Below are 22417 nucleotides of genomic sequence, written 5' to 3' on the forward strand. Positions count from 1 at the left end.
CAGCCTTGATTTCAACCAGTGGCAGTTTGTTCCCAAACCAACCTTGCTTTCAGATCAACATAGCATTCCTGACTTCAGAAAGCATAACTTATGATCCAGGAGCTCCACAGCCAAGTCTTACAATGTACTTCTGGCATCACCATCCAACGTTTGGAAGGACAAATACTATGCTGTTGACTATGTCAACAACTATTACCTCAGCAGGGCAATACATGAGTGCAGCCGACAAAAGTCAGTTCACCTCATTCAAGTTCTTCCAAAAAATTCAACAGCTCATGCCAAGAGGTTTGACTGGCCAAAGCATAATGATATTGACCATGTGCACATCACATGTGTGTTCCTTGGCCCTGTGATTGATCTCGAGGAACTGGAAGCTATGTTCCAGTGGAGGACAAAATAACTTGACATGGCTCAACAGTGTAAAGATGTCCAGTTCAACTACAAGTATAACTTGTATTTTAACATTTCTTGAAAACATTCTTCAAAAGCTTTTTTACTGTTGGGTGCTGTTCACACTTCAAAGTTTAGTCTTTGACTCAAACGTTTCATTGCTGCATTTTTAAGGCCCTAATCTTCCCAACGTAGTTTCTAGTCAAAGGCAACATCATTTCAAAATAATTATTATTGATTAAAGTTGTGATGGAACATAAGCAGTGCATAAGTTTTGTCTTGGAAATAATTTAAACAAGATCATACATGTATGTAATAGTGATGTTGTCAGATGAATTTCCTATATTATTTCAGGCTTAGAGATTATTTTACATGACATGTAATGTAGTGTGGTTGATAGTGTAAACTTATGGAATTGCATTTGATTAAGGTACATCTCTTGCTCATTTTACTGACACAACTGCATTTTTGTTATTATACTGTAGTTGCTGTGTTATTGAAACTTCAAAATTTGTTCTTTAAGTGCTGTGCATGGTGTTGTTGTTGTTGTTGTTGTTACATTAATAAAAGTACCTGATGTAGATTCTGCAACATAGATTCTGCAACAGTACCATCATTTAAATTGAACTAATGATGATGGGGATGTGCACAATAAACTCAAATGTTTTGGCATTTGTATAAGAAAGATAAAAAGCCCTTTACTGTAAAGCAGACAGACATTTTAAATTCATGCCAGATTCACAGGACTTCTAATTTGAAAATGGTGTTATGAAAATAGAGGATTTTCTGTGTAGATTCCGCAACAGCCATCTAATTTAGTATGGCCTCCTGTCTGTATCAGTATGAATCAAACCACTCTTGTGCATAGATCTTATAGTCACCTACCATGCAGAAGTGGTATTATTTTGCTATGTTGTGTAGATTTCAAGATATCCCACACCAAAATGTTCGGAATGTAGATTCCGCAACAGACGAAATACCGTGGAATGACCCGTTAATAACTATGAAGTTTGTTACTATCTGAATGTTTTTTTCAATGGGATGTCAACAGGCCAAGTGGATGTTATGCATAATAGTTCGGATGATCAAGTTGAGCGCGTGACCCGTTATAAATATTTTTTTACAAAATGTCCCCGAATCGTCAAGTATCGCCACAGAAGACAAGAACATCATTCTAAAGGCTTATTCTATGCAAAAAGTAGGTTGTGGAGGTAATTTTGAGAGTGAAAATCAAGTTTACAGCAGAAAAGAATAACATGGTTATGTATATTTATATTTAATTACGTTAACACAACAGAAAGACGCTTACCTTATTTTGACACGACAATGCTTTACTATTGCCATAAAAACTATTCAGTGAAGCTCGCATAGTACACAACATTATGACTTCATAAAGGCCACCTTTTAAAGCGAAATATTTTTTGAAAGAACCAACATATTTGCTATTAGAGACAAAAACCCCTTCCTATTTCATTACGTGCGTGAAGACAAGAAACTCAATCGTGTCCAATTACACTCCATGTCAAAAACGCAACTAAATAAATTTCCCACCAGTGTTCAGCATCAAACTCTTTACTTGAATTATCAAGGAAAAAATGGGCAACAAGCTTTCCTTCAAATAATTTTTTACTAACAAGAACTAGTGAAATTTCCAATTGTTACCGAAGACTGTGCAGATTCAAGTTGTTCAATTCCTTCTCTGTCTTTGTTAAACCCATACGTTACCAGAGGATTTTCCATTTGGTTTCAGTGTTCTACACTGATAACAGCACACTTGGTAAAATATTAGAAATAAAGCTCACTTTGATCGGCTCGACAGGCGATATATTATTGTCGAAGTCAATTACTTGCCGCTTTTAAGAATCCAGATATATTTGTCTTGCTTATCCAATTGACGTTCCATTCTTGAGCTCCGTAAGGGTATATTTTGTTTAAAGATGCACTAAAACGCCACGGGCGTTACCATGACTTTCGAAGCGAATTGCGGCATCGGCATCGAGTGACAGGTTGTTGGCAACTGTTGAACCCAGGTACATGAAGTGGTCAGTGACCTCAAGCTCCTCGTTGTTGATGCTGATCGATGGTAGTGCAGGGACATCCTGGCCCATGACGTTGGTTTTCTTGATGCTGATGGTCAGCCCAAACTGCTTGCAGGCATGGGCGAACCTGTCCATCAGTCGCAGGAGGACTTCTTCTGTGTGTGAGGCCAGGGCAGCATCGTCGGCAAACAGCATCTCTCTAATGAGAACTGTGCAGACCTTGGTCTTGGCTCTCAAGTGGGACAGGTTGAACAGCTTCCCGTCGCTTCTGGTATGCAGATGGATGCCCTCTTCAGACTCACTGAATGCAAACTTCAGCATCAAGGAAAAGAAGATTCCAAACAGTGTTGGCGCAAGTACACAGCCCTGCTTCACACCGCTTTTGATAGTGAATGGTTCCGATGATGCGCCATCAAAGCTGACAGTGCCCTTCATGTCGTTGTGGAAGGAGGCAGTGATGCTGAGCAACTCAGGGGGGCAGCCAATCTTCTTCGGCAGCTGGAACAGGACTCTTCTGCTCACGAAGTCGAAAGCCTTGGTGAGGTCTATAAATGCCATGTAGAGTGGCATTTGTTCCTTGCGGCATTTCTCCTGGAGCTGGCGTACAGAGAAAATCATGTCGACTGTGGACCTCTCTGCCCTGAACCTGCACTGGGACTCTGTGTAGACGTGATCAGCTAGGACCTGTAGACGAGCAAGGACCACACATGCGATGACTTTTCCAACAATGCTGAGGAGGGATATGCCGCGGTAATTATTACAGTCACTGCGATCGCCCTTGTTCTTGTATAGTGTGACGATCTTAGCATCTCGCATGTCCTGCGGTACATTGCCTTCTCTCCAAAACAGACAGAGAAGATCGTAGAGTGGCTCAAGCAGGGCTGGTTTCCCACACTTGATGATCTCAGGGGGTATTCTGTCTTCACCTGGAGCTTTACCGCATGAAAGAGCATCAATTGCTTTGCTGAGTTCCTCAAACGTGGGTTCTGCATCTAGCTCCTCTAGCACGGGCAGATCTTCCAACGCATCGAGTGCTTCCTGGGAGACCAGATTTTCTCTGGAGTACAGCTCAAGTTAGTGTTCAACCCACCTCGTCATCTGTTTGTCTTGGTCTGTTATTACCTCCCCCGTCTTGGATTTCAGGGGTGCGCACTTCTTCACTGGCTTGCCTGTCGCTTGCTTGATGCCCTCATACATGCATCTGATGTTCCCGGTGTCTGAGGCTTGCTGAATGTTCTCCGATAGCTGGAGCCAATAGTCGTTTGCACAGCGGCGTGCTATTTGCTGGGCCTTGCTTCGGGCAGCTTTCAGTGCCAGCAGATTCCTCTGAGATGGCTCGCGCTTGTATTCAACCATCGCGCTGCATTTTGCGTTGATAACAGGCTCCATTTCAGCTATGTTGGCTTCAAACCAGTCCGCGTTCTTACGCTCTTTCTTGCTGTAGGTTTGGACTGCGGCACTGTAGATGGTATTGGGGATGGAGTTCCATCTATCCTCAGCGTTCTCTTCTTGTCTGTCAGACAATGTTTCTTCGAGCCTTACAATGAACTCATCGTTCTTTTGTGAGTAGGCTGTCTTGCTGGTGTTGATGCGAGGCTGGCCCTTCTGCTTGGTGTGGTGGAGCTTCTTTGGTTTCAGCTTTACTTTGGAGGCAATAAGCGAGTGGTCAGTGTCACAGTCAGCGCTGTGGTAGGCTCTTGTGTTGCAGACACTGTTGATAGAGTCTCGCCTAGTGACGACTAGATCCAGCTGGTGCCAGTGTTTTGACCTGGGATGTCTCCAAGATACTTTGTGGCATGCTTTGTTCTGGAAGAAGGTGTTAGTTATGCATAGGTTGTGGTAACAGCAGAGTTCCAGAAGTCTCTGGCCGTTGTCGTTCATTTTGCCTGTGCCGTGGTGACCTAAGACGTTTGGACATGCCTCACGATCTGAGCCTACCCTTGCATTGAAGTCGCCTATGACGTAGATATGCTCGGACGCTGGGATGGTGCTGAGTGCAGTATCCAGAGATTCGTAAAAGTGGTCCTTTGTTTCACCGTAGCCAGTAGTGTTGGGGCATAAACACAGATGATGTTGACATGGCCCTCCACTGTTGAGAGATGCAGCTTGAGAATTCTCTCTGTCAGTCTGTTGGAGGTTCTATCATCTAGAGCAGCGAATTCCTCACGGCCACTCCTTGTTCTCTCCGTTCTGCAGGGCTGCGATATCGATATTCAATCTGTGCAGCTCGCGATCTATCACTGCTGTCTTGCGAGCATCGTCAATTGCTTGCAGATCCTCAGACAGTCCGGGCCGCATGGTCCGTACATTCCAGCTCCCAATCCGGAAAGCTGATGTTTTGGTTTTGTTCTTTCGTTGTTTGCCTGGTGCGTGGTTGACGATCTGCTTGTTGAGCTTTGACTCTAAGCTCCAGGCACCCACTGAAGCAGGCAGACCATGGCGGGTCAGTACCTTACTGTCCGGGGGCTTGAGGCGGGAGGTAGCTGACCAGTGGAACTACGATGGTCCCTCCCACCGTCGAGGACAACCCCTAGCGCGCTACTCTACGCCAGTTGAGCATGGACTTATACCTGGTAAACTGCTGTCCTCCGTGTTGTGCGCTCACCGAATGGCGAGACTGGAGTGTCCTCTCCAGGGTGCAAGCCTGGGCAAAGTATATGGAGACCCTGTGCTGCCCATTCAACATGGCCCCCCTCTCGGCTGCGCCAACTTGGTCCAAGGGAACACAGAGCATTACACCTTCACGTAAAAAAGTGGCTCAAGAAAGAAAGGCAGAAAAGAAGAGAGAGATAGATTGGGCATTTTATCAAAAGAACCATGAAAAGAAAATTGCTCAAGTCAAGGAACATACGCAAATGATCCACCCGTTGTCAAAGCGGCTGGCACGAAGAAGGACCGATATAAAGAAAACAGAGCGGAAAGAAAAGCTGAAGGAAAAGAGAGAAATTGCTCGAGCAGAACTGTAGAAAAAAAGGGAGAAAATAAGAGAACAAACCAGGGAAAGAGTCTGTAAATATCGTGAATGAAAATTACAAGATGGAACACAAGAACAAGCAATAGAGGCGGCATCAACTTCAAGCACGAGCAATGGATTTAAAAACCGGGCATTCAAAAAACGCATAGCTGACAGGGCGAAGGAGACGCTTCCTTTGAGTCCCAAGAAAAAAGCTACAGTCAGCAACGCTGGTGAACAGCCCAAGAACCAGGAAGATACTCGCAAACCATGGATTGCTTAAAACCCTGGAGGAGCCGAAAGAATTGTCCACCCTTAGAGCGCTGGCATCAGACATCTCCGAAGGGTTGAACGAAGTGAAACGTTCCGGATCAAACGAGAAGAGGGCAGCACTCAGAGCTTTTACGTCTCTTCCATTTGGAGAAAATATAAAAAAGACAAGGGCAAGGAAGTCCTTAGGAAAATTAGTTAATTTAAATGAAATGAGCATAAGTAAAGCGATAAGGAACTGAGAAAGTATCCTTAAGGGCGACACCGCAAGCTGGCTCTACACCAAGTTCACCAAGACACAATTTCGGAGGAAGATACTAAAATCATATTTAATTACTGGGCAAACACAACCAGCAGTACGTCCACCATGCAAAGCCTGTGTTGGAAAAGACGCAGACAGAAGCATTTCTTGAATTTCAACAACTTCATCCGGATGTGAAAGTCAAGCAAAGGAAGTTTGAAAGCCTGAAGCCATTTTTTGTTAAGCAAGCTAAAGAGAGAGATAGAAGATCATGCCTCTGCCGAAAACATGTAGAGACAAAAATTGTTTTTGACACTTGCATGAAGTTTCGTCAGGGCATTCTCAAGGAAGCTGACCTCAGCCATGATGAATACCCTGTTTTGAAGACCGTGACAGAAGCTGCTGAAAAGACTCTTTGCCCTAGACAAGAGGACAAATCATTTCACAACATCAAGTGCTTAGAAAGAGAATACGATTCCTGTAGTGTCGATGCCCTGGCACTACTACCAGAGGAGAGTACTACTGAAGGTTCTGTGCACTGGTCGCACTACGAATATGTTCCAACAGGAAAGTTTCTTTCAAACGGCCAAGAGAAAAAGAAGATAGCCCTCGTGCAAAAGGATACTCCACCATCTGAGCTATTTAAGTACTTTAAGGAGCTCCTAACAACCTACCCAATTCATTCATTTATGGCAAGATGGCAACGTGATCAGCTTGAGAACCTGCTAGACAACCTTCCTCTTGGCCATGTGGTGTGCATATGTTGTAGTTTAGAATTTTTTTCAGGTCAAATTTTTTTAAACCCAGGTTAAAATTTTCCACCTAGTTCATAATATTTAAACTAGGTAATTTTTTTTTACCTAGGTTATTTATCAACTGTCTAAAAAGGGCTTTTATTTATGGGGTGTAGTTTAAAAAATAGGGGCCTGGTTTTTTGGGGGGGTCTAAAAAGAATAGTACACAAAAAAAAAAAGCAAGAAATTTGCTTTGTTCCAAAGTCATATCGGAAACTCAAGGGCAACTATTCCGATGAAGTCGGAAGATTAACACTGATCATCGGAATAAGTGGTATTGAGACTTCCAATGGATAAAAAAATATCGGTCTTCCGATTGAACTTGATCAAACATCCTATTAGCACGATGCACGGAATTTTGAAACATGAACTGCTTCTTAAAGTCTGTGTCACGCGAGATCTACGACCCAAAAAAAATGAAATTACCGTCCAGATGAAAAGGATGCTTAACTAACTAGTCAGCGTTTGAAGGGCACTTATGTTTAAAACGTGTTTAAAATTGTTTGAAACATGTTTGAAATGTTGCTGTTTGGATGGAGTTTGAAACTCTGTAGGAGATATTTATCAGTGTTCAAAACACAATCATGTGTTACATCTGTCAACAAGGCTCATTATCATGACTGCAGAAGTAAATTCCCTTGAAAAGGTTGCTGCACCTTTTGGGCACTTTGCTGTTAAGAGTCCAGGGAAAATGTGATCGTTGAAATCATCCGTGCTTTGTTTTTGTGCTTCCAGTTGCACTGAAATGTTCAAAGTTATCTTTGAAAAATATTGACTTACACTGGTGCATCGAGCGATATTGATCAAAGAACCAACAGTTATTCTTTTTTAATACCATACGAAATCGACTGAAATGATAAGGTCGAAAAGTTTTTGTTCAGATTCTTTACGGAATATTAAAGAGTGAGAAACTTTTAATGGCCGAACCCTCGCGGGATGTATTTTTTTAACGAAAACCTAATTGTAGGAAGACATGTCACGATCGCTTCAAACGTGTGACAGGCATCATTGGTTTCTTTCAGTCGAGTAGCAGTTCACGCAAGCTGGTAATTTTGGCGGTCCATTTTAGAATGTCAAATATCACGAATTTAACACTGGTTTTCGAAACCTCAAGAGTATGTTGTGCAGTATTAAAAGCCCTCCAATATTAAAACTGTGTAGCCGAAACACTTTAATATCCCATTGTTTTGTTGTGCGCTGTCTAATCAAGATACGTTCAAAGGTCAATGTTACAATGCGGCCGCACAGCAAACGACCGAAATGTGTTTCATCACGGTGTATTAAACTGGCACAGATAGTTGTTTTTCAAGCATTACGTTAAAGAATTGGCAAGTAAATCAACGCTTCACCTTTAAGTTTGGTTTCCAAGAAGGTATTTAGAGTCATATATAAACGCTTGAAATCAGTCATTTTTGTTGTTGTTGAGATGTTTATGTTGAAAATATAGAAACAACAGGAGCATAAATTGTAGAAACATGTGCACACAAAGATTACAATCTGCGAGATCGAAGCGCCGTACGCTTATACTAAATCCACTCATTTATAAAAACATTGCGTGCCGATATGCCATTCTAGATTGATATCCGATTGATTTCCGATTTTATCAGAATTTTGAAAGCTCAAATCGGAAATTCTTGAGTCAGACACAAGCAGCTATCGGAATCGGAAAATGCCTATAGCAACATCGGGAACCAAAATTTCCGATGTTATTTTGGAGAAGCTCCCTTAGTAACCACTCTGTTTAATCGGTGGACAAAAGTAAGCAAAGTGTGTGGTGAACATGAGAAACATCGTTACCACATCAATGCCATGGTTGCATACGATAATTTTCTCACAACAAGTCGGAATCTGCAAAAAAACATCCAAATTCAAATTGAAAGTGAACGCAGGAGCACGATTAAGAGAAACAGAGAAATTGTGCAAAGTGCGTCCATTTCTGCGGCAAACAGTGCATTGCAATGAAAACCCATAGAGATGACAGCACTGCCGATCAAAATGGAAACAGGGGCAACTTTCTAGCTTTGCCTGAATTTCGTGTTGACTCAGGCGATGAAGTTTTAAAGAACCACCTAGCGACATGCAGCGCGAATGCACGATATTCTAGTAAAACAATACAGAATCAACTCATAATGCTGATCGGAGACCACATAAGGGATTCGATAATTCAAGAAATCAAAGAAGCAAAGTACTTCTCAATTCTTTGCGATGAAGTCACTGACAATGCTAATCTCGAACAGTTGTCTTTGGTTTTACGATTTGTCGACAAAAGAGTGCATGATCCGCAAAGAGTTTTTAGACTTTCGATGCACCGATCGAATAACTGGTCAAGTAATTTCTTCCTTGATCTTGGAGAAGTTGGAGCAGTGGGGTCTGGACATTTCAAACTGCCTAGGCCAAGGCTACGATGGTGCTTTGAATATGTCTGCACAAGCGCAGGGAGTGCAAGGCTTAATAGCACAGAAAAACCCCAAGGCCCTGTTACTTCCGTCGATTGTTAAAACCTTTGAGGTTATTTTGGACGAACAGCAGCACAAACAATACAGTACTGAAACCCCTTGGAACTGGGACAGAGAGACTCTCCAGAAGGCAAATGGCTTCTACCACACATGTTGTTCTTTCCAGTTTCTCATTGCGTTAAAAAAGAAAACTTTGACAGTCATTAAGCCGATTAGCATTAAACGGCAAAAGAAGTCCAATGACATCGTGAAGGCATACTGTATGATATCATAGACCGAGAAAGAGTTGAACGAAATGAGAGACGAGGCTGAAGCTGTGGTCAAAAGATGGTACTCTAATGCTGTGGAGCTCAGTTCAGACCTAGGTACCAAGCCCAGCGTTCCGAGAACAGCCTCAAGACAGCAGCACTGGGCAAATGCACCCCATGACACTCCTGAGGAATATTACTCTCGCAATCTTTTCTTGACCATATTACACAAGAGATGTCTTCAAGGTAATATGTTTTAATCAGGTCTTCATGACATTTTAGATACGTTGTTTGCAAGATAAGATGACCTTTAGGACGGGTTTCCCTTTAAAGTGATCGGATTACATAGCTGTTCCTTTACTCTTCTCCAGTTATAACAGTCACACTACACAAAGTACAACAGAGTACAAATACAAATATGCAAATTCTGATCAGTGGTTATATTTTGAATTGTTCTAGATTTGGTAATACTCAGAAGACTGCTGTGCAGTTACTTGGTCTAGTTCCAAGCATCACCATGTCATGCACAGATGCAAACATTGATGCGGTTTCAGAGATGTACAGCTCAGACCTGCCAAACCCTCAAACTCTGGATGTCGAGTACCATCGATGGACGAGAAAGTGGCAGTCAGAGAGAAGCCAACCAGACGCACTTCAACCTGCATTAGAGGTACAGAACTTAATGTTTTTGTTTTTTAATGTTAGCCTTTCAAATTAAACTGAACTATTTTTTTTTGTTATCTTAGGCCTGTGATGCAGATATTTTCCCCAACATCCACTGTTTGCTGCATATTGCATGCACTATTCCAGTGACTTCAGCTGACAACGAGCTGGCCAACAGTACCTTAAAGCTGGTCAAAGGCTACCTGCGGACCACCATGACGACAGAAAGGTTGTCTGGCTCGGAGCTCATGAATATTCACCACAAGAAACCTGTGGATTATGATGCTGTTGTCCAGGAATTTGCAGAACAGCAACCCCGGAGAATGTTGCTGGCTGATCCCATTTTTGAGGAATCATGAATTTTTAATTTGAATGAATTTAAAATAATAATAAAATAATTATTGTCAGTGTTAAGAAAATCCATCCTTAATACTACTGTACTTAGCACAAAAATGGAGGTGACTTTAGAGCAATTAAACCACTTGAAAATTCAGAGGCCCTAAAATTAAAAATTTTCCAGGGGAGTATGCCCCCAGACCCCCCTAGGGGCTACTGTCTTTGGCGTGCCTTTATCTGAACCCCCCTTCGTCAAATCCTGGATCCACCCCAGGTATTGGTGACCTCTCTTGCTCCCTTGCCGACTTTGCTTTCCCCATCCAGCGCAATTAATTTGAGACATCCCATGCTAAAGGAGAGCAGGATGCTGCAGGCTGGCATGTTAAGCAAAAGGTTGGCCAGGCAGTTCTGGGCAGAACAGCTACCATCAACTCGGCGAAGAGTATGCATCAATACTTGATGCAGAACTTTTCCCAGCCTGCTGCCTCAAGTTTCACTTCAAGAGAAAGTTCTGTTCAACTCAAGCACCGTATTTTCTTTTAAGTCCCTTCAGAAGGTGAAGGTGCTGTTGACAGAAAAAGGCATGGATGGAAATTTAAGGAAGCTAAAGGGATAAGAAAGTGGCACTGTGTAAAGTCTCTGGCCCAGCAAGAAAAGGTTCTGATGAGGCATCGGTCCTGCTACTGTGTGAGCTGCATTGTCGAGGATGAAGAAAACTGCAGTAACAAGGCTTGGCTGGATAACTGGAAGGTGGGGCCAATCTGTAAAGATGGTGCAGTCGCAACTACCAGGCAAGCAGCAGAAAAACCCATCCTTGACCGTGACACTGCTTCACACATAGCTGACCTTGCTGCGAAGGGGAGCACAGTGGCTATTGCTGCTGATGATGACCCAATGTATGATTTCTATCTCCTCAAGGTTACATCAGAAGGGGTTGAAGAGCTAGAAAGCGACTACATCGACGATTATCAGTGCACTGCTTTGAGGGATGAAGAGTTTATAAAAGGCAACTTCTACCTGAGGGACCACATGCACGACATGACTTTCACCCTTGATGTAAAGCGTACCACTGTTGTGTATGCTGCCACTGTCCGCCACATTTGTGGGGAATTGCCAGCAAAGAAAAAGGGAAGAAAAACCATCTACACGCTTCCAGTAAAGGAAAATGAGGAGATAATTGCCTCTCTCTGAATGAAATGAAAGTAATCTGCAGTTTTAGTTTCATTTTGTTGATATTTCCTGCATTATGTTTCAAATTCTTGAACTTGCCACACCCACAAGGCATTATGGGTAAAATAAAAAACAGCTGAAATTTCCGAAATAATGTAAATAGTAAAAAAAAAATTACTAGTGTTGTACAATAGACATAAAATGCCATCTACGTATCCATTGCTAGTAGCAAAAATAAATATTTTATTATTGACGTGTGTTATGGGAAATGTATAGGTGACTGTGCTACTCATCTTGGGGGAAAAAAAGAGATTAGTTATTTAGGAGGAGCAAAGGGTTGGTACTTTTTAGTGATAAAATGTTCACGAACTACCTGAGCATTTTCAGCTCTTTTTACTCTTCATTTTTTGTGTATGTTTTTAGCAATCCTCAAAGGAAGCCATAATCTAGTGTTGAGTTCCTTAGCACTGACAAAATTCTGAAATGCTACATAACGTTATTTCTCTTGTTGCCAGAACAGGTCTGTGATTCAACCACAAGTTAATGTTAAAGTTATTTTTGAGGCATACAATTAATGCAGCTGGCATATCAACTTTGAAAATTGCTTAAAAGTTTCTTGACATTCCTAATCATATATGTTCATATGAGCTTTTTAGTATGTCTGTGAGGCCAATGTTCTCTAGTGCATTTCTTGCATTAACAAGTGTAACCTCGTGTTATAGTTATTGATAACACAAATACTGTTATCATACAGTCTTGGAAATCAATTTGAACAATGAAATAATGAAGTTAATGTAACAGTTATGCTTTGATCAGGAAGTCTCCTCGAGTTACTTTCCTTGAATAATTTTCTTTCAACCAAGCAGTAACCTTCAATGATTGACTTAATGAGAGATATACTAATGTTAACACCAAATGACAGTTGGTGTGATTTTGGACAAAAAACAAGGCATAACTTCCTTATAATGAGAAAAGCAAGAAATTATCTCAAGAGATTTTAGCAATTAAGCACCATGTGCAGCTACAGTTAAAAGTGCGCAATTAAGTCTCTCCGCCTCTTGCCAGTTGTTTGGAAGGCTGATTCCAAAGGCATTTCTAGCATAATCAAAGTAACCTTGATATTCATTAACACTTCTCCTCTGAATGATGTGCTAAGATAAATAGTCAAATTCTGACTGAGGAACATTAAGCAGGTTTTTAACAGCCCCATGAAACTCAGGTAAATAGAATAGTGAATCAGGTCTACCAGGGACAGTGTTGTGCCAACTTTTCCTAACTCTGTGGTGGCTGTTCCAATGTTCTTTAACAATGTCAAGGTCTTTCTGGATAACTGGTGCAAAACAGTACCACAAACATTCCATACTTAATTCATAGGAAGAGCCCAAGACACCCTTAAATTCCAAATTTTGGAAAAAAAATAGCGCCACCATGTTGACCTGTTCCATGAATAAAATGACCACCATTCTTCAATTCTTTGGTTTCTAGGTGATGAGACTTAACGGTGGGCATCAGCATTCAGTGCCAAGATCTGTAATTAGCTGTCTAGAGCATCCTTTCGATTCTTTTACAGTGCTTAAAAAATAAGTGGCAATGTTGTCTGGTGAGTTGTTGGACCTGGTAACCTGAAGCCATAATATTTTCCGGCTGAAGCCATCTACATGTATAGCCCCATGTACGGGAAACCCAAAGGGCTTCTGTTTATCATAGCCATCTATCTATCATTTGGGCAAGGACAGTGATAAGTCCTTCTCTTCAACCAGTGAGCTTTCCTTAACTGGCAACCTTCTGGATCTACCTCTTTTCATATATCTTAACAAGGAAATGAATGATTTCTTCATAACTAAAACCACGTTGAAAATATTTGATTATGGTCTCCTCATCACTCTCAACCTCATTGCTCGAGTCTTCTTCCTCACTTGAATCTTCTATCCTTACGTCTAAAAATCAAAGTCAACGTACAAAACTATAGGGATGACAACAAGCCACTTTTTTCTACAACTTAACATATACAATACAATGCAATACAATTCAACACAATATTTACTGTAGTCATACGATTAGCTTTTTTTTGGGTGCGTCCTGCACATATGACGCACAAGCTAATTTTTAACTAAGCGACTAAAAGAAAAGGGAAAAAATAGAAAAGATCTAATTGTACATGCAAACTTCAAAATATGTGCTATGACTGAATGAAGGAAGGAAGGAAGGACCTTTATTTAAGTGTCTAGTCGTTCTAGTGCTGGAGCACTAATTGGGGACACTGTAAATTCAAATTAACAAATCAACGCAAATCAAATCAAATGCGTATGTAAATTATTTACGAATGAAAGGTTTTACATATAACATAAATTACGAGATAAATATATAAGCTTAAGTCAGAGCACTCTGTGAACCCATTACTGTGTTAGGGCCTGTTTACATGGAGGGAGGGTGCCCCGGCTAACCGAGCTACCCTGGCCAGGCTAACTTCTCATATGTTTCTTTAAAAAACGCTTGAAGTGTTTACATGCTAGACAGGGTAGCCCACCTACCCTGGGCACCCTGTCTACATGCCTCTGTCACTCGGCTAGGCAGGATAGCTTTTTACCATGAAATGGTTGGTGCCGGGCTATCCCGGTTAGCCAAGGTGAGATTAACCACGCAAACATTGATAAACATGACGGCGAGAAGTGAGTTTTTTCGTAGTTACCATTTGCCAGTGTTATCTGCCGAACAGAATGACAGTAAATCTGAAGATTTGTGCCCCTGCAGGAAGCTGAAATAACCACTGTTACCAAAACAAAGTCAAGGCAATCAAAGAGGAAAGCAAGTACAACTTCAGCCTCTATCAGCACAGAGAAGAAGTCAAGGAAGTTTTCTTGGACTCCTGAGTCAGTCAAGGCTCTTCTGAAATACACCAAAGAACTTAAAACTTAATGTGAATTTAGCGGAGTAGGCTTTGAAGCTGACCTTCAAAGCTTATACGCAGAAATGGTAAGCTTACCAGGAAGAGAGATCAAGTTTAAGTTTAACTACATCTAATACATGTATACAATTATAATTACACAATGTGTACGAAAACTAAGAGACCTATCTATTTACAAAGATATAATTAAGTAGTAAATTTTTAAACGAGTTTAAGCTAGAAGCAGACATAACTGAGTTTGGTAAGGAGTTCCAGTCATTAATGTAATGGTTAAAAATGAAAATTCAAAATAGTTTGTCCTCGCTGCTTTAGGTCTAATTTTAAAGACCAGTCAGATCCACATATGCAGTGTCGATATCAGAATAGCCATGAATTATCTTGTAAAGCTGAAGCAAGCAGAGGTATTTCCTTCTAAGCTCCAATGATGACCAGTTTAGTTCAGTGCGCCTTTCAGAGTAAGGTTTATCAGATCCACAAATCAATGTTGAGTAGCACGACGCTGGATGCATTAAATACTCTGTATGTGTTTTACCAAATAAGGGTTCCACACTGGGCAGGCATATTCCAAAATAGGACAAACTAAAGCATTAAAAGCTGTTTTAATTGTCACAGGATCTTTGGGCCCAAATGTTCTCCTTATTAGACCCAACACTCTATTTGCCTTACCAACAATGTAATTGATATGAGAATCCCACCTTAAAGAAGAATTCAATCCAAATACCCAGGTGCTTTTGTTTATCTACAGCTGACAGATTATTCTCATTTATCACATACTGATGAAAGGACATTTAGACTTGGTAACATGTAGGGCCTTACACTTTTCAGGCTTCAGAGTGACCTTCCACAAGTCACACCAGGAGGCAACAGACAAAAGGTCACCCTGAAACTCAACACCATCATCTCCAGATGTGATATTACGATATAGTACACTGTCATCAGCAAAAAGCTCTGTAGTACAGCTTACATTTAGGGGAAAGTCATTTATATACAGCAGGAAAAGAAGTGGCCCTAATATAATCCCTTGAGGGACACCAGAGGACACCTCCATCCATTCTGATGAATGGCCTCCAATAATGACTCTTTGTGTACAGTCTGACAGACAATCGTGAAACCAGGAAAACAAATGACCCTGAATGCGAGAACACTGCAACTTATAAAGCAAGTGACGATGAGGAACCTTGTCAAAGGCTTTTGCAAAGTCCAAAAAGATCACGTCGACTGAGTCACCTTTCTCAAGAAAGCTGAACCATGAACGTACAGGTGTAGCAGCTGAAGAAGTTGAGTAACACATGAACAGGCTTCTCTAAAACCATGCTGGCTCTCACTCAGCAGCCTATGATGTGTTAGAAACTTCATAATATGCTTATGGATAACACGCTCCAAGGGCTTCGCTAAAATACTCGTAAGAGAAACTGGTCATGGACATGGACATCGCAGAATAAAACCTGTTGGAGAAGAGGATGGACGAGGAAAAGGCCAGAGTAAGGAAAGGATATGAGAGTATCAGAGAAAAAATAAAAAATTTGAGACAAGATTATCGTGCTACTGTAAGTGGCAAACTTGTTCAAGATAATTTTGACCTACTTACCGAGATATGGGGAGGCTCACCTGCAACAACATCACTCCCATTTGGAATCAATGGAGATACCATTGGTGAAGAGACAGATACTCAGTATCCAAAGGCTGATTATGAAGGTACATCTCTATAGTCTTTTGTAATGCTATAATTGTCACTACATTTTAAAATTCTCTTTTGCTATTTAATTAATTTCTTTGTGCATATGAGCTAAGGCAGAGGGGACAATAAATATTATTTCTTTATTCAAGGGAAGTGACAGTATTCAATCACTTGGAGGTAAGACTCGATAGATATTACTTAGTGGTTACAATATTGCAAGACTTTTTTAGTACTTTCAAATTAATGATTGATTATGCTTACTAATTTTCAGTAAATGATGATGATGACTATTCCATTCTTTTTCATGGCTCTCCCAAGCACAAAGAGACCAAGTTCTTATGAACACAGCCAAAGAGGACGTGCTTATGAAAAAACAATGCTAGAATCATTTGAGAGGTCAAATAATTCTTCAGACAAATCACTGTCAAAAATGACAAATTGTCTCAATTCTCTTGGGGAGGGCATAGTATGCAGATGATAGCTATGGCCCTGGCTGGTACAGTTCCTCATCCTAACCAGACACATGCACAATAGGTGAGTTAATTCCCCAGCCTATGTGCCAAACTACAACTTTTACCATACTGCTTCTCAGATATGCAAGTGGAACTTCATTTAATTTTTCAGACCAAAGGGCTCAGCATTATATGTCTTCTGGCACCAGCTCCACTAATATTGTGATCACTGATCTGAATTGATTTTATTAGCAGAGCCTGTTTTGTCGGTAGTTGTTGTTAGTGCACATTTCAGACAAGATACATATGTTATTACAGTTAGCCTATATTAATGCATGAAGTGGAACTTACATAGACCTGCTTTTTGAATCACTAAAAACCAGAAGGGGCTCTGACAGGGAAAAAAATGCAAAAGATATGACATTCTTCTTGAGGGAAATACAAAGGGAAATACAATGTATCTGTTGTGTTATTCTTTGTAACGTGTGGAGCCAGAAAGCATTTTGAAATTTGTAGTAGTGGGCAACGTTGCCTGTCTGTCACTTTGGAGTGAATATTATTTTTTGGTTTTCATGTACTTATCTTTCAAAAACTAGTGCGAGGGTTTCATCAGGTTTCCAAACGTGAGAAAACATTTGAAACCACGAGGCAGCAGGCAGGCAGGCAGTGGTTTACTGTTTTTGAGCATTTAGAAACCTGAAGCGCAAGTTTTTGAAGTTGCTTCTCCAGCAAAGAAAATTAGTTTAAATTATCATTTAAATAAGTTCTCTCAATTTAAATATTTTTGAGACTTGAATTGTAATCCTATCACCTAATTGCTGCTCTGTGACAAATTTTGAATATTCATCAATGTCACATTGTTACCCAGCTGTTTGTCAGTTCTGAGCGAACACAATGCTTCGCAAAGCAAATGGCAGAGTGTAGATTTAGACCTCCTAAGACTAGCGAAGAAGAGGAAAAGTGTGTGGCCAGCACTATTCTGAGGTAACGTCTAGCCTGTTAAATGCAGGGGTAGATAGTAAATTAGTAATCCTTGGAACTGGGAATTTCTAACATTAGGGCCATTTTAGGTTGGAAGTGTACAGCAAGGTTGAAAGTGAACCAAAGGACGAGGTCGCCACCATTGAGCGAGAATTTAAATTTAGAAAAAGAATGACCCTTTCTGTTTTGGGAGTTTAATAACTCTACTGTTACATTTAACGTCAGCAGTAAATAATTTAGGTTTAAAGTTTGTTTTGTAAAATGTGTGATTAAATAAAGTGTTTATCGTTGTGTTTTTCTTGCGTTAATCAATATGCTGGTTAGCAAAATTTGCATCCGTGTTTGAAATTATTTCCAAACACGCCATGGTTTTCAGCTTGTTTTTCATTGGGTTTCTAAATCCATCAACCTGACCAGAATAAGATTCTCTGGTTGGGTAAGAGCTGCATGAATGAGTTTGAGAAGTACAAATCAAAAATGCATCAGTCGTTTATATTTTATGGTATCCTAGATGTCATTTCAACTTATTATAATAATAAAATATAATAAAAACATTATCTACAATAATAATAACTTTAAATGTTCAAAATATAATTTAACCCTTGTATTTCTTTGTTTTTATGTACATGTAGTATTCAATCAAAACCTTCAACAATAGCTACAGATCAGCTACAAACTCACATTTAGTTTTGTCACGTTAGTTATGTTGAAATTTTCCGTAGAATGATGATATTTTATAATCACATACAACATTGTGTCTTACAGTATGCCTTGGTTTGATGTCTTACAAGGTACTTGGTATATTACAGGTATGAGTTTTAAATGTGAGTTTGATGATGCATTCCCTAAATAAAAATTAATGCAACCCCCCTCCCCCCTCAAAGAAAAAAGATACTAATAATATTGCACCTCACCCCTCAGTTCCAGAATAGACCAGCTACAAAAGTTCACTTGAGCATACATTGATGAATAAAATGTTCATTTGGTCACTGTGGAAGTTGCTCTTTGTACATGGCAGTAATCACATTCCTGACATAAGTTCCCTCACCACTATTGAAGGCATAGCAACGGTCTGCTTCAGTGTTGGGCTGGGTGAGTTTGTCTTGTGCAATCTGCCGGCCACAATATCATCATCAATAGTAACACTTTTCATTTAACAAATATTATGAAGAACAAAACAGGTATACACAACGTTTGGAACAGACTTCAATGCCACATCAAGGCGCTTGTTTTAAAACTTGCCAGCTGGCTTTCCATCTGCCAAAAAAACACTTTGTGGGGTTCCTTGCACCTCACAGGATATTGTTGAAAATGACCTCTTCATTGTTGTGTGGATTGGGAAACTCCTTCGTGCAATAAGGAAGCAAGGGGTAAGCAGGGTCACCTAACAATATAACTGGTACCGTACTTTATCACCAGGCCTGGTAATATTTCTTTTTACAACAGAGGGAGTTTTTCTGCTTTCAGTAATTTGTTTGTTCTGGACATTGCAAAAACTCTGCCATCATGGACACTTCCTGGCAGGGAACATCAACATCCATAAACAGCCCTCCAATTACATGTACCCTGCACATTCAAAGTATATTTCATTTTGTACCTAAAATAATCATTGGGGTTTTCTAAAGGCCGCATAATCAGGATATGAGTTCCGTCAACGCAACCAAAAGCCCGTGGAAAGCCATGTTTGTTTTCCATGTGCTTGACCTGCTCTCTCATTTCATCCTCCGTAGCAGGTAACTTTATGAAGGTTGGCCCCAGTAAGTTAACTAATGCATCACACACTTTAGGGACAATCACTGAGGCCGTACAGAGTGCCAAAAGTATTAGCTGTCATCATTAGGGAGCCTTGACCCTTTCAATAATACAAAGTTATTCCGAGCTGTTTGTCCACTGATAACACATCCAGACCTAGTGGACTTCTGTTAGGTTGAAGGTAATGTCGTAATTCGTCAGCAACTTTCATGAAGGTTAGCCGGTCCATTTGAGAGTTCGTCTTCCATTCTGCCCCAGGTAGAACACCGTTGAACAGGTTTTGCCACCAATGATCTGTTCCGCCTGGATTTCTCCACAGTTTTCCATGGTGGCGAACAACCCTTCTTCGAACGTGGCGTAGCTTAGCAAGAGCAGCACTATACTCTAGGGCAGCTTTTAATGTTAACTGCCTCTGGTGATTATGCTGAATCAGCAAAGTGCAGAAAAGCAGCCCTATGCAGTGAAAAGCCACCACTAGTGGAATGAGCAAAAAAAATCAAACTTGCCGCCAAAAAGTTCTTTTGGTCGGTCATTTTTTTGTTTTGCTTAGTGGCGGCTCAAAAGATTGCTCCCGCAGCCCACTCGCTGTCCCGGTTAGGTGAGTTGCATATAAAGGCAAGCTATGTTTCAACCCTCCTAGTCGGGTAGCCCAGTTAGCCGGGCACCTTCCCTCCATGTAAACGGGCCCTTAGATGGTCAAAGGCTAATGTATTTCTTGATTTACTGATCGTTATTCTGATCCAAAAAAGATGCAAATACGAATACTGTATCTAAATTAAGAAACGTACCATTACCACAGCCGTTGCAAAAGTTGGCATTTTGATTGACTAATGAACCACAAGCGCTGCAAACCATCGTGAACTCAAGACACTATACTAAAAACACAGGCACCCAAAGCTCAGTATGAGCATGGCCGACAAAAATATAAGGATTTATGATGAGAATCCCGATATAAAGCCTAAGAAGATAACTATATGAAAAAAAAAATCTCAATTAAAAAGCCTAACCTTATTGTCATTGTGGATAGCTTCCATTTCTTTGTGGTTATTTTCCAGATCCAATGTGATTTGAGCCATTTTTCAATTTCTCCGTTGTCAACGGTTGTAATTTACAATAATATTGCAGACGGATGATTGCAAAAACTTTCCTTTTGCGGGAAAACAAATTATGCTCAGCAGAGAGTTTTTGCAGTTGCAGCCAATCCCAAATCTTTTCGATGAGGGCCACTCTATGTATTGCTCACCTCTGTGCGACTTTGCTGTTGCTCATCACCCTGAACTAACCACTGTTATGCGACAGCAAGACCCCCTGTTTCTGTCAGCTCTTTCGGAGATCAGAGAGGGAGAATGTTCATTGAATGTAGAACATTATCTCAAGGCTTTACAATATATCGGATGTGAAGGAAGTAATGCATCAAGTACTTTCAATTAAACTTGTAAGTTCCACTTTTCAAGTCATAACAGTATATGTTGATGGCTCTCGAAAAATAAATTTAGCACAAGATGGCAGTTTAGCCACTGAAGCCTCTCTGCTTGACTTATATGCAAGGAGAGCTACATTTAGATGTGATTACCCTGGTATTTTGAAATACAATTTCATAGGATTTTCTTCTACAGGTGTATGTACTGTCAAGCTAAATCAGGAATTAATTAAGAAAAGAGTCTGTCCAGTTGTTGTCAAGACTTATCCAAACTACTCTTCGAGTTCTAAGGGACCCTCTTATGGTTTATTCTGCAGATATCAGTTGTTGCGATATAAACCAAGGCACACATCTGTTGAACATGCATGGGATGACAAAGAAGGATCTGATTCAGTTTACCACTGGCATTGCTTCTTAGAAACATAAAATGTAATTAAAAGCAAAACAAGTGGTCCCAAACTGGCTTCAGCAAATAGATTCAATTTCAGAATATGTGAATCAAATCATAGATAGTGATGACTTCCCTGAAATTGAAAGTAGAGAAAGAGAAGAATGGATGGTTCTTGCTGACCTTAAATTCCAAAAGGGATGAGAAACATTTGGAGTGTGTAACCAATAACTATGAAGAAGGAAATTGGCAATATGCCCCACTGGATCGATGGGCAAAAACAATGCTGCTGTGACTGAAATTAGTAGATGAGATACTGGGACCTCAAAGTGACATTTGAAAAATGGATGATACTCAAAGACAACCTTTTAACATCATCAGAAAGCATTATTAAAGTAACAGTGATGAACAACTTCTCATGATCAGTACAGGGTTAGGAGGTTCTGGAAAAAAGTTTTGTAACAAGAGCACTAAGAACTCTACTGGATGAAAAATGTAAAGTATGTACTTTCTTTGGAATAGCAGCATTTTATAATAATATAAAAGGAACTACCCTACACACATTACTTCATCTTCCAATTCAAGGGGGAAAAATTGACCTTTAAAGTCATCAGCCTTAGCAAAATTGCAAAGTGATCTAATGGGGTGAAATCTTTCATTATTGACCAAGTTTCCATTATTGGCCAAAAGATGTTTGGCTGGATTAACAGGCACTGTAAGGAAGCAACTGGACACACCACTCTCCCTTTTGGTGGCTTGTCTATAATTTTAGTAGGAGACATGGGCCAATTACCTTGCATTGGTGATCAGGTAATTTATCATACCAAACCAAATAGTGATCTTGCATTGGAAGGATATTTCAAACAGTGGTTAAGTTTGAAGTAAACGAGCTGGCAAAAGGTGCAGACCTTACACAGCAGCAGTTTAGAGATTTACAAATACGAGCAAGAGATGGCAATTCCAATCTCAAAGACTGGAATCTGCTTTTGTCCAGAACACCTCTAGATGTGGACAACATAGCTGATTTTCAAGACTCTGCTGTGAGGTTATCATTTGGAAAAGATAAGGTTGCAAAAGACAACTTTGTAAAACTAAAACAACTTGGACAACAGATTGTTGAAAAAATGCACCACACACCAGTCCTAAAGCAAAACACCTTAATGTTCATGACATGGGTGGATTAGAGCCAACTGTATATTTGTCACAGAGAGCAATCTTGAGTAATGTTACTACGAAACCTTTGCACTAAAGCAGGTCTTTGCAATAGTGCCATGGGGACGG

The 22417-nt window shown here is 40.4% G+C and overlaps 1 protein-coding gene and 2 pseudogenes across 3 annotated transcripts; 2 read left to right on the top strand and 1 right to left on the bottom strand.

Annotated features, from left to right (window-relative positions):
• The first annotated feature begins 1551 nt into the window (after nucleotides 1-1551).
• On the top strand, nucleotides 1552-10674 carry LOC138024549 (52 kDa repressor of the inhibitor of the protein kinase-like). Of its 3 annotated transcripts, none has more exons than XM_068871773.1 (3): nucleotides 1552-1588; nucleotides 9851-10061; nucleotides 10138-10674. In XM_068871773.1, the coding sequence occupies exons 2-3, from the start codon at nucleotides 9909-9911 to the stop codon at nucleotides 10411-10413; spliced, it is 429 nt and encodes a 142-aa protein (XP_068727874.1). In that variant the 5' UTR covers nucleotides 1552-1588; nucleotides 9851-9908; the 3' UTR covers nucleotides 10414-10674. The 3 variants fall into 3 exon arrangements, with proteins under 3 accessions (XP_068727874.1, XP_068727873.1, XP_068727872.1); XM_068871772.1 differs by lacking the exon at nucleotides 1552-1588 and adding an exon at nucleotides 9307-9637; XM_068871771.1 differs by lacking the exon at nucleotides 1552-1588 and having other exon boundaries at nucleotides 9671-10061.
• LOC138024722 (uncharacterized) lies at nucleotides 5114-11581 on the top strand (annotated as a pseudogene).
• A 983-nt stretch (nucleotides 11582-12564) lies between these two features.
• LOC138024796 (uncharacterized) lies at nucleotides 12565-20183 on the bottom strand (annotated as a pseudogene).
• Between the last annotated feature and the right edge of the window lie 2234 nt (nucleotides 20184-22417).

Source organism: Montipora capricornis, chromosome 11, assembly GCF_036669925.1.
Source record: "Montipora capricornis isolate CH-2021 chromosome 11, ASM3666992v2, whole genome shotgun sequence".
NCBI lineage: Eukaryota > Metazoa > Cnidaria > Anthozoa > Scleractinia > Acroporidae > Montipora > Montipora capricornis.